This window comes from Protomyctophum parallelum, assembly GCF_964188405.1.
Source record: "Protomyctophum parallelum genome assembly, chromosome: 18".
In the NCBI taxonomy this organism is placed as follows: Eukaryota; Metazoa; Chordata; class Actinopteri; order Myctophiformes; family Myctophidae; genus Protomyctophum; species Protomyctophum parallelum.
Genome location: NC_139716.1, coordinates 32468523 through 32481022, shown reverse-complemented (window position 1 = coordinate 32481022; position 12500 = coordinate 32468523). Strand labels below are relative to the sequence as shown.

The 12500-nt window shown below is 44.0% G+C and overlaps 1 protein-coding gene across 1 annotated transcript in view; it reads left to right on the top strand.

Moving 5' to 3' along the window:
- Positions 1 to 12500, top strand: part of sema4f (sema domain, immunoglobulin domain (Ig), transmembrane domain (TM) and short cytoplasmic domain, (semaphorin) 4F) — an 80643-nt gene that overhangs the window by 59449 nt on the left and 8694 nt on the right. Inside the window, 2 exon segments of the mRNA XM_083789231.1 lie at positions 8510 to 8661; positions 9768 to 9827. Of these exon segments, the coding sequence (XP_083645357.1) occupies positions 8510 to 8661; positions 9768 to 9827 (212 nt within the window).

Genomic DNA, 12500 nt, shown 5'->3' with positions numbered 1-12500 from the left:
CGGCGGAACGGTAAGGCGGTGGGACCTCATCTCGGAGCTATACAGTAGTGGATGGAAGGGGTTCCATATGGGGGCTAAACCCTATACAGTATGTGCTTGCATCTCACAGCTGTAGTCTGGAATTCATCTCCACAGTTTGCGTGACCATGAGGTACTTGAATCAATCCACAGCTGCAGAGTGCAGACGCTTGGGTAATTCGGTGCATTTTCTCATGGTCGGACGTGTCTAGACTACTTTAAACCCTGTGTAGAAAGCTTAATTTATTATACCCCATTGCGTGGCTGTGTCACATGCCAAAAAGATCATTAGCTCGAAGCATGCGTTTTTTTGCTTTAAGATTCCAACACAGCATTTCCCTCGTCCCCTGTAGAACAACACAAACGCATACAGGAGCACTGCATCATCGCATGTCGAATTTTAATGCATTTCCCGGCAGGGACTTCATTACTTTAGCTGCAGCACAAGGGATTCCCAAACTGTGGTGCGTGCACCCCCTGTGGTGCGCAAGAGCCTTCTAGGGGGTGCGTGACATGGCATATAAAGTTTTTCGTTTTCTAAAGAACTCCTTCGCAATGACTCATAATAGCCAAGGCTGCTTATATGACAGACTATGGCTTTTTGCGTGGAGATCCGCTGCATGATGATGATATATTTTTTGCTTTCATGGCATGCATTTTTGTTTTTTCTATAAAGCATTGAGAAATGCATGAAAAGATTACATTTCATTCGTTTTTTTTTTGCATGGACTTCATTTTTGCGCAGGATTACTGGCATTCAATGTAAGCAAAGGATTATTTTCCCTTTTGGGTATGAAAAGTATTAACAAAAGCGTGTGACTAAATAATGACTATATTGGAACATAGGTTATTTACAATGTCCCAAAAAGTAACGGTGTCCGCCTGATATAGTGACGACATTTTAGCATTAAACTCTAGAGTCCAGTAGCCTGCCGCCTGATGCTAACTCTGAGCATTATCTAGCGTAACATGTAGAGTTCACTTGCTCTTGTGTGCCGTGATTGATGCAAACGGGAGATAAATGACTATTATGGGCTCGTTGTCCATAGATGTAAGGCATGGCGGCCCTTTGAAGTTCTGATGCCATTGTGAAGCCCATTCACTGGCACTAAATGGGCTGAAATAGACCATGGACGCTACAAGGGGAGTCCTGTCCTCCCACTCTTTCTACACATGCGCGCACGCACACACACACACACACACACACACAGACACAACATCAGTTGCATGCAGGCGTAAGCCTATGAATAAAACGCATGCACGAACACGCACATACATAAAAATGGACACACAAGAGTAGAAAATTGGTGTTTTTATCACTCGGCTGTTGAAGAACAAGGGAGCTTTAGAGATATTTCTGTCCAAACACCAGACTCACCCCCTTAATCACCCCCCCCCCCATCCCCGTCTGACTGTCTGTGTCTCTCTCTCTATTGCTTGTCTGTGCTCGTCTGTCGCTTATAATTTCCAATGTCTATTAATGTCTATATGCATTTTCCAACTTTTTGTTTTCCTCTGGCATTCTCAAATGCATGTTAAACATGTCTTTCTATGTTACTGTCTATCTCTCTCTCTGTCCCCCTCTCTCTCTCTCTCTCTCTCACTCACACACACACACACACACACACACACACACACACACACACACACACACACACAGACACTACTACACTACACTAGAAATCGCTCTTTAGACAGGATGTGCCTGAATAGCTGGCCTCTATCATCCATCAATGCAAAGACAATGATCCGCTTAGGAACAATGAGAAGGGTTAGCCAAACACACACATGCATTGCACACACACACACACACACACACACACACACACACACACGCACGCACACACGCACGCGCGTGTTCGCCAACGTCATTGTGTGGGAGTTGACAGTTTATATGATTCACTCAAGTGTTATAAACTGGATTAACATTGCCAACCTGTTGGATGTATAAATGTGCGTTTACATCACGGCCAGAGGGATGTCGTTTGATTCTCTGTGATTAGAGAAGCGTCAGCCAGCACTGATGGTGATTGGTCGTTGCTGGCAAGGACAACTGGCTGAACCTTTGGATGATTACCATTAACGCTCTTGTCACAAACTGATGCTGCCAGAAACCTGCTTGGTCAGACAAATTGGCCAATGCAATGTAGCTAGCACACATACCTGTATATCACATATATCTCTTCTCTTCTCTTCTCTTCTCTTCTCTTCTCTTCTCTTCTCTTCTCTTCTCTTCTCTTCTCTTCTCTTCTCTTCTCTTCTCTTCTCTTCTCTTCTCTTCTCTTCTCTTCTCTTCTCTTCCTGCACATCTTCTCTCCATCCCATCTGTCTTGATTGACGGATGAAGGAGGCAGGTGTATAATTTATCACTTCCTGATGTGTGCAATCCCACAATGCCCTGCAGCCAGAGACCAGGGTCTGTCGCTTTGGTGCAACAGCCTGTTTATTAAACCTTGGCTTTAGTATGCACACACACACACACACACACACACACACACACACACACACACACACACACACACACACACACACACACACACACACGTCACACACACAGTCCTGCTCACTCCCCCCTGGTTGGGTGTCGGTCATGTTTAATGCATAATAAATGAATGATTCATGGCCGGGGAGAGATGGAGAGGGGCGGCATTTCGTATTTTTAGGAATTCATATTTACTCTAAGCACGCTGTTCTCTTATTTAGAATGTAATCAGGGGTGTCGGGCTGTCAGGTTCATTCATTCATTGTGTTCAAGTGTTCATTGCTTAACGCCAGTCGCTTGACATGTTCCATTTTTAAGGTGCATTTGATTTTGACTAGACTAGATTTTCTGGATACACTTTTTTCCACACACACATTCCACAAACACCTCACAGGAACAGTATAAATTCCCTGCTCAAAGCTGCAGGGCTGCAATGATGCAGTGCATTCTACTACACACAGTGGAGCCACGTGGCTCATCTACCTGTATCTTCATTTGAGCTATCTGGTAGTGTGTTTTGGCATTTTCAGCACCCTCTGGTGGTCAGATCTGTGGCCAGAGTGACATACATACATACATGCAAATAGACATCCTCATTACAATGTTTTTCCTTTGGCAAATTGGCCCCGTTAATACATACTATACTTCATTGGTAGGTCTCTATCCTTCAGCCCTCTTCTTTTTTCCCTATACGACAAACGAAATCTCCAAAAACGAGCTGATGTGACGTGTTGTGAGTCTTGTAGTTCAGCTATTTTATTTCATATTTTTTGTTATAATAATCAATTACAGTTTTAATTAACTGTTACACCCTTATTTGGATTTGTGTCAATTAAAATTCCAACACACTCTTTCACACATTGCCTGTGCAAAGACGAGGGACTCCAATGAAAGATATTTCATCCATCTGTCGCTGTCTCTCTCTCTCTCTCTCTCTCTCTCTCTCTCTCTCTCTCTCTCTCTCCATTCTGTCCCTCTTCTCTTATTTTCTCTTCATTACAGTGGCCGTGTCCTTGCCTTCTTCTCTCTCTCTCTTTTTCACACTTATTCTCTCACTTGACTTCGCCCATGCATGCACATAACAGCCCTTGGGTGTTGTGTGTGTGGAGGGGGGCAGATGGTGTAGCTATAGGAACCATCGCTACATTAGAGTGCACAGCAGGTGGCTGTGTGTGTGGGTGTGTATGTGTGTGCATGTGCGGGTGCACGGCCATGTCCGAGAGGGACAGTAAGGACCAGTTTACAAGGACATTTCTACAGACCTTGCCTTCGGCCTCTGTCACTAGCGCAGACTGATGTCATATCTGACGTGTGTGTGTGTGTGTGTGTGTGTGTGTGTGTGTGTGTGTGTGTGTGTGTGTGTGTGTGTGTGTGTGTGTGTGTGTGTGTGTGTGTGTGTGTGTGTGTGTGTGTGTGTGTGTGTGTTGCTGACCAACAGTACTTTATAATGAGTTAGTTTAAAGCGGGATGATGTTGGATAGAGAGAGAGAGAGAGAGAGAGAGAGAGGTTGTCTCCATTATGACCTGTCGTCACACATGTGATTTACAGAAAGTGGAGTTCCTCTCTCTCTCTCAACCAGTCAGAGTGCAGCTTTCTGCCCGGAGCTGAACAGATGGCATCTTAGCAAATGAGAAGTGACACGCATGTTAGAGGTTACTGGAAACCAGACATTATTGACTAGTAGAGAGAGGGAGTAGAGAGATTGGCTTTCCAATTTCCATCGAGACAGATGTCAGTGCATTCAGAACTCCCTTCATTTTGAGAATGGGACAGGCTAGCCGGCAGCCTGGGTGATTAGGGCAGAGTGGAGCAGGCCGTCAGGCCAACTGTGTACACCTGAGTGGGGTGTGGTTTGGGAGAGTATATAAGGGCCTCTTCTTCCATGCTCTCAACCCAGCTCTCTTTCCTTCCTTTCAAGCAGTTGCACACCTAATTAAAGGGATACTTAAAGGACCACTTTACCACGTGTCAACCTATCATATAATTGGTCCTCATGATAGAAATAGCACAATTTTTCTCTACTCAAGTCTGTGTCTCATACTGTAGGAGGGCTGTGGCCGTGGGCAGCCCGTCCACCAGTGACATCATTGATGGGGAATCCAAGCTAATAGAAACGGCAGGCTTTCTATTCTTGAAAAGTTGCAATGCGAAAATGGAAGCCATCGTTCTCACGAAAAAAAAAACTGTGATGTCAATGGTGGACAGGTTTCTGAACTGCCCACAGCCCCCCAAAAATGTGCTATTTTATCATGAGAGGAGTGGTGAAGTGGTCCTTTAATCCCCAAATTATATATATTTTTTTGTGTTCCACACCTGACACCATTGTATGAGAAATGGAATGCTTTTATTTAGCAATATGTTTAGTAATAATAATAATCTTTATTGTCCTGAAGGATATTTGTCTTCAAACATAAACATATCATTGGGTGAGGTATCCTTCATATTACCAACCAGCATATTAGCAACCAGTTTAAGATATTTGTTGTAAATGATTGAACTTGTTTCTTGATGCTAGTTCTAGAGGGTATGTGCGTGACATCATCAAATCCGGAAGAACCCCTACTGAAAAAAAATGTAAACTACTTTCTGACCTTGACAGCCCATTCATACGAACAGAAAGGGGTTCTTGTAGTTATAATGCTATTATAAAATACTAATAAAAGTCTAATAAATGTGTTATGTAAGTGAAGGCAGTGTGCTGCTGTTCTCTCCTACGCAGTACACACCTGACCATTATAAGCAGGTGTGCACAAATACTTAGCCAGTATAACATTTGTTCTCAAACGGCAGAAAGTTACAATAAATGATAATATTTGTTTTCTTACAGGCGCTCTCCCCAAACAAATAATGCCTTGCAGGTATACACTCTAGCTCGCAGACAAATAATGTGTTTAATGCAAGTGGAAGGCAATGCAACAGACTCGTTTAATATCTCCTGCACCTGTTCCAGGCCTCCCTGTGCCCCCATCTCCCTCCCTCTCTGTCAACCACTCTCCTTCCATTCATCCGTCTCTTCCTCCTTTCTACACCTTTTGTATTGGACCATTAATAACGTGGTTTTGTGCATGCCGTGAGTGCACGCAGTGTGTGTGTGTGTGTGTGTGTGTGTGTGTGTGTGTGTGTGTATGTGTGTGTGTGTGTGTGTGTGTGTGTGTGTGTGTGTGTGTGTGTGTGTGTGTGTGTGTGTGTGTGTGTGTGTGTTTCTCTTTCCACAGCTTGTAATTACTGGTGTTATCAGGAGAGTGTGACTGTGTGAGAACTCCATTATGGAGATGAATGCTGTTTGTTTACTTGAGCTCTGTGCCGCTGTGGCTATTTGCTACTGCCAGGCTCTCCCCCTCTCTCTCTCTCTTTCTGTGTCTGTCTGTCTGTCTGTCTGTCTGTCTGTCTGTCTGTCTGTCTGTCTGTCTGTCTGTCTGTCTGTCTGTCTGCCTGTCTGTCTGTCTGTCTGTCTGTCTGTCTGTCTGTCTGTCTGTCTGTCTGTCTGTCTGTCTGTCTGTCTGTCTGTCTGTCTGTCTGTCTGTCTGTCTGTCTGTCTGTCTGTCTGTCTGTCTGTCTGTCTGTCTGTCTGTCTGTCTGTCTGTCTGTCTGTCTGTCTGTCTGTATCTGTCTCTCTCTCTCTCTCTCTCTCTCTCTCTCTCTCTCTCTCTCTCTATCTCTATCTCTATCTCTATCTCTATCTCTATCTCTATCTCTATCTCTATCTCTATCTCTCTCTCTCTCTCTCTCTCTCTCTCTCTCTCTCTCTCTCTCTCTCTCTCTCTCTCTCTCTCTCTCTCTCTCTCTCTCTCTCTCTCTCTCTCTCTCTCTCTCTCTCTCTCTCTCTCTCTCTCTCTCTCTCTCTCTCTCTCTCTCTCTCTCTCTCTCTCTCTCTCTTAAAACCTTTCACTTTTAGTATAGTAGCCAGCCCATAGAGCCCCATTGTTAACCTGGACATGTTGAGTACACCAAGGTTTTATGTTATAAATGTTTAGTATGGGTCCCTAGCATGTAGAAACTGCCGGATGCTAACTTGCATATGTTGAGCAATTTTCACAATTGGCATAATATGTGACCATACCATTAACAACCTATAGAAGGCGAAATATTAAATATTTCATCATGCTTTATGTAGCATGTGATGTGTCAAACTAGGGGGGTTTTCATGATGCTGAATCCATTCCAAGCATTAGTTTAGCAAAAAAACACTCATTGGGCTAAAAACGGCCAATGCCGTCATCACAAATTGATGATGTCAGCACATTTGTGTGGGCATGGCTGTTTTAAGCCCAATGAGTGTTTTTTTGCTAAACTAATGCTTGGAATGGATTCAGCATCATGAAAACCTGTAGTCTGTAGTATGTCTGTCTGTCTGTCTGTCTGTCTGTCTGCCTGCACAGTATACCTCTCTCTGTATTTCATTGTGTGCTCGTTGGCAGAGGGTTCATCACCTGTTCATATTGGGTATGTGGTGACGTCATGTAGCGTAATGCCAATGCCAAGCGTTCTCATCATGCCATGCTTTTGTTTGCTCAAGTCTTATTGATTGATTGATTTATCTTTTCATGTTTGTTTTTTCATTGACAAAACTATAAACCATGAGTCACACCATGACGGACAAGGCCAGGCTTTGTCCTGTGGTGGATGATTATAGGCATGGCGGTGTATCGATGTGCTTCTGTTTGCTTGCACAAGTAGTTGGCTTATGTCAATAATAGAGTTCCCCCTGTTGCATTGTCGACTGTAAATTACCGCCCGGGGTGTGTGTGTGTGTGTGTGTGTGTGTGTGTGTGTGTGTGTGTGTGTGTGTGTGTGTGTGTGTGTGTGTGTGTGTGTGTGTGTGTGTGTGTGTGTGCGCGTGTGCGTGAGGTGGAGAGACAGCTTGTCTGTCGGTTGAGATGTTTAATCTTAATTTACAGTAATTATTGCTTTCGTTTTCGTTCCATTTTGCTCGCTCTATGTCTCTGTCTGCGTGGACTAGTTTTATTCCTGAAATGTCAACAGAGGTTTTTACTGTAGTAGTACAACTTATTGAAAGCAAACTATAGCCTTCATCACACACACACACACACACACACACACAGTCTCGTGCACCACCACTCCATTGAAGTACAGCACACAGCTGTGCTCTCGTGGAAAGCAGCTGTGTATGAACGCATGCATGCACGCACAAACACACACACACACACACACACACACACACTGTATCACACACTGTATCACACACTGTATCACAACAGACAAGGCAAAGCTTTGTCCTATAGTGTGTGATTAGGGATGGTAGAATTGGAAGGGAAAAGAACAGAGCAAAAGAGTTGAGTGTGAACGAGAGAGAGTTGGGGGAGTGAAGCAAAAGCTTTTGGGATGTACAGTACTTAAAAAATTGTGTGTGTGCGTGTGTGCGTGTGCGTGTGTGGTGAATAGTGAGGAGTGGTCAATGGGATGCTAGATGCGAAAGAGAACAAAGCAACCTACAGTATGCAAAGAGAGACCTGCTTAGTTGAGCTGCATTTTTACCGCCCTCCGGTGGCGACAGAGTGACATACAGACACACAGACAGATTAACAGACAGCCTCATTATAGTTGTTTTTGCATTCGCTTTGCGCGGCTCAACGATAGAAATCCCAGTAGCAGGAGAGAGAAACAGAGAGTTAAGTGAGGTCATCAGAGAGGAGAGGTGAAACATGTGGCTGCAGCTTAACCCACTTCAACCCTAGCGTCCCTATTCTGGGGTGAATAAATAGCAGATTTGCGAGCATGCGTTGCAATGCGACACATTGTGAGCTTGTAGAATAGAATTGTTTGTCGAGGGAATGAAGTAGAGCGCCAATATAGAGCCCTGGTGAACCCCAGTCAGTAGTTTGCCTGCCATTCCCAGAATTATGGATGCTAGGGTTCATGTGGTTACCAGAGCTTGTAAATCAATAGAATTTGACAGTACATAATGCTCATATTTTATTTTACTGTATACAGTATCCCCCTAACGGCATCATTAACCCTCTCTCTCTCTCTCTCTCTCCTCCACACAGAGAATGACGCCATGTTGGGGCCAGAGCAGTTCAAGGAGTTCAGGAACTTTAGCACCTTCCTATTGGACCGCTCCACTGGCATGCTGTTTCTCGGTGGCAAGGACGCCATTTTGGCTGTTGACACTACCAACCTGAACCGAAGACCACTCACGGTGAGCACTGTGTGTGTGTGACGTGTGTGTGTGTGTGTGTGTGTGTGTGTGTGTGTGTGTGTGTGTGTGTGTGTGTGTGTGTGTGTGTGTGTGTGTGTGTGTGTGTTTTCTTTACATATTGCATAATTAACTTGCTGTGATGTGTTGAACTTTTCAACTGCACACAGTTACAGGTCATGAGGTCAAAGCTTGTTTGTGAATACAATGTTATTTTCATACACGAGTATGTTAAGCATGGGATAATGAACAATGAGCCGGTCATAAAAACATAAACCCCTAACACGGTGATAAGATCTTAATCACCCTGAAGGGAGTTATTTCTCAATAATGACCACTTACTACACGGATGCTTAATAAATACAGTGTTGCTTTCGGTAAAGAAAGTAGTTCATTAGATGATGCAAGGTCTCTCCAGTGCAATGCAGTCGACTTGCAAAATATTGATCAAACATGCATCAGGATTACGCAGGGGCTACCCCAGATAGCCGAATGATTAGAGCGCATTCACAGTATGTGTATGTATTCTACAGCCTGTCCCTGGACTCAAATGTTCTCACTTGGATGGTTAGAGCGGCGCTATTACATAACAAAGTCAATGCAAAGACGAGACTTGCGCGAACGGGCGCGGCGCGACCTGGCACGGCACAAACGGGACGAACCGAGGCGAATATATACTGTGTATTCAGGTCTGAACGCAGCTTTAGTGTACTGTTGAGCTGCACAATGACATTGTGTGTTACTTTAATTCCATGGCCGCCGCGTTGGACACGGCAAAAAACAAGCAATGCAAACTGATATCATCCAGGTGTGCAGTACATGTCTGTAACAACGGACCGTTGGGTCATAAGCAGCATGTAGCATTCAATAACTGTGGTATTTGTAGTCGATCTCCCTGCTCTTCCATTGAGACATTTAGAGCCTGTAGTCAGCTAGGACTGGTTGACAATTGGTATTGCATAAAGGTCAAAGTGCAATCGATCCTCTGCCCAAATTAGCTTACCATTAATGGCTCAACAACCCAGGTTCCAATATGATGTAAAAGCTTTACTGTAACTCGTTGACGTACGTGACTGACATCCTGTCTGATTCTCTGTTTGAATCTCAAGATTAAATGGGATGTTCCCGAGGAGAAGAGGAGGTCCTGTGTGACGAAGGGCAAAACAGAGGTGAGAACCGTGTGTGTGTGTGTGTGTGTGTGTGTGTGTGTGTGTGTGTGTGTGTGTGTGTGTGTGTGTGTGTGTGTGTGTGTGTGTGTGTGTGCGTGTGTGCGTGTGTGTGTGTGCTTGTGTGTGTGTTCCCTCACATGCATCACAACCACTCCCTTTCCACATGTAGGGAGTGGCTGTTATGCATAAAAATGCCTCTGTCTGCCTCTGCAGCAGATGATTGAATGTCTTCTGTACACTGCTGTGCTTTTGGAACCATTCAGAGGATGAGGGTTCAGTGAAGATCACATGTTGCTCCTTATTGAACCATTCAGAGGATGAGGGTTCAGTGAAGATCACATGTTGCTCCTTATTGAACCATTCAGAGGATGAGGGTTCAGTGAAGATCACATGTTGCTCCTTATTGAACCATTCAGAGGATGAGGGTTCAGTGAAGATCACATGTTGCTCCTTATTGAACCATTCAGAGGATGAGGGCTCAGTGAAGATCACATGTTGCTCCTTATTGAACCATTCAGAGGATGAGGGTTCAGTGAAGATCACATGTTGCTCCTTATTGAACCATTCAGAGGATGAGGGTTCAGTGAAGATCACATGTTGCTCCTTATTGAACCATTAGGAGGATGAGGGCTCAGTGAAGATCACATGTTGCTCCTTATTGCCAACACCCTTCATGTCATTAACCACTTTCAGCCTGGCATGTGATGGTTGAAAGTGACACTGTGACAGTCCCTATTTGGGGCATGTCTTTTCAGCTAAATTAAAAACATTTACATTTTTATGTTAATAGATCAAATGGCAGATCTACAAGCTCACAATGCATCACGTTAAATGTCAAATGGTAAATGGTGCATTTATATAGCGCCTTTATCCAAGGCGCTTTACATAGATTGTGCATTACATTCACCCATTCATACACCGATTGCGGCGGATTCGAACCGCCGACCCATGGATCATTGGACGAGTTGGCCCCGAGTCGCCCCCGAGTTGCAACGAGTAATTACAGTATGAGTTGAACGGCTATAGGTTTGCTATTTTTTGGCGCTTAAGGGGTTAACCTGCCCCGACAAGGAAGGAGATGGACTATTATCCACAAATAGGAAGTCACGTGTGACTTTCGACCTCGGGTGAACTTGGAAACGTATCAATACTCCCCAAAAACCCCGAGCTGGCCGGTTGTTTGTGTCTGGCATCGCTTGTTATTGATAGCGTAGACTACACTGAAGTCGTGCTTGTCTTCAGATAGGCTGCCTTTGTCTGAAAACAAAACCTTATATATACTGGCCTTAGAAGTGCCTTTAGCTGCGTGCCGTTACCGTATCGCAGTGCAGTGTTTATGTGTATAAGCCTATGGTCCGGACAGCTGGTGGCCTCAAAAGTTAACTTTCAGAGGCTTACAGATTGCCATGCTGTTCGTTGTCTGCGTCTAGAAGTCACCTGCCAAAGGATATAAACCCTGATGTCCTCAACGCATGATGGCCTCCGTGATGTTAGAGTCTTACGGATTAATTCAAATTCAATTTAGACGTTTCAAGTAGAGCACTTTAGTGTGTGTGTGTGCATGTGTGTGTGTGTGTGTGTGTGTGTGTGTGTGCATGTGTGTGTGTGAGTTTGAGAGCGACGGCCTGAGACATGATCCCTATCATTAGGACAAGAAAGTTCTGGGACTCAAGCCAAGACCATATCTGGAGCGTGCGTGTGTGTGTGTGTGTGTAGGTGTCTGTTCAGTAACGTCTATGGATGCATCATTTCATTACATGCAGAATACTGTACAGCCTAGGCCTTTGATCCTCATTATGCAGACTCCGTTCCGTGCGTGCAGAAGTAGAAGACAGCAGAATAATCATATTTGTTGCGCTCTCTTCTGCTGATCCATTGTTTTTCCCATACTCTTTTATTCAAGAGCTGAATACCATCCTGACATAGATTTTTACTTTACCGAAGAGCTGAATACCATCCTGACATAGATTTTTACTTTACCGAAGAGCTGAATACCATCCTGACATAGATTTAAGAGCTGAATACCATCCTGACATAGATTTTTACTTTACCGAAGAGCTGAATACCATCCTGACACAGATTTTTACTTTACCGAAGAGCTGAATACCATCCTGACACAGATTTTTACTTTACCGAAGAGCTGAATACCATCCTGACATAGATTTTTACTTTACCGAAGAGCTGAATACCATCCTGACATAGATTTTTACTTTACCGAAGAGCTGAATACCATCCTGACATAGATTTAAGAGCTGAATACCATCCTGACATAGATTTAAGAGCTGAATACCATCCTGACATAGATTTAAGAGCTGAATACCATCCTGACATAGATTTAAGAGCTGAATACCATCCTGACATAGATTTAAGAGCTGAATACCATCCTGACATAGATTTTTACTTTACCGAAGAGCTGAATACCATCCTGACATAGATTTAAGAGCTGAATACCATCCTGACATAGATTTAAGAGCTGAATACCATCCTGACATAGATTTAAGAGCTGAATACCATCCTGACATAGATTTAAGAGCTGAATACCATCCTGACATAGATTTAAGAGCTGAATACCATCCTGACATAGATTTAAGAGCTGAATACCATCCTGACATAGATTTAAGAGCTGAATACCATCCTGACATAGATTTAAGAGCTGAATACCATCCTGACATA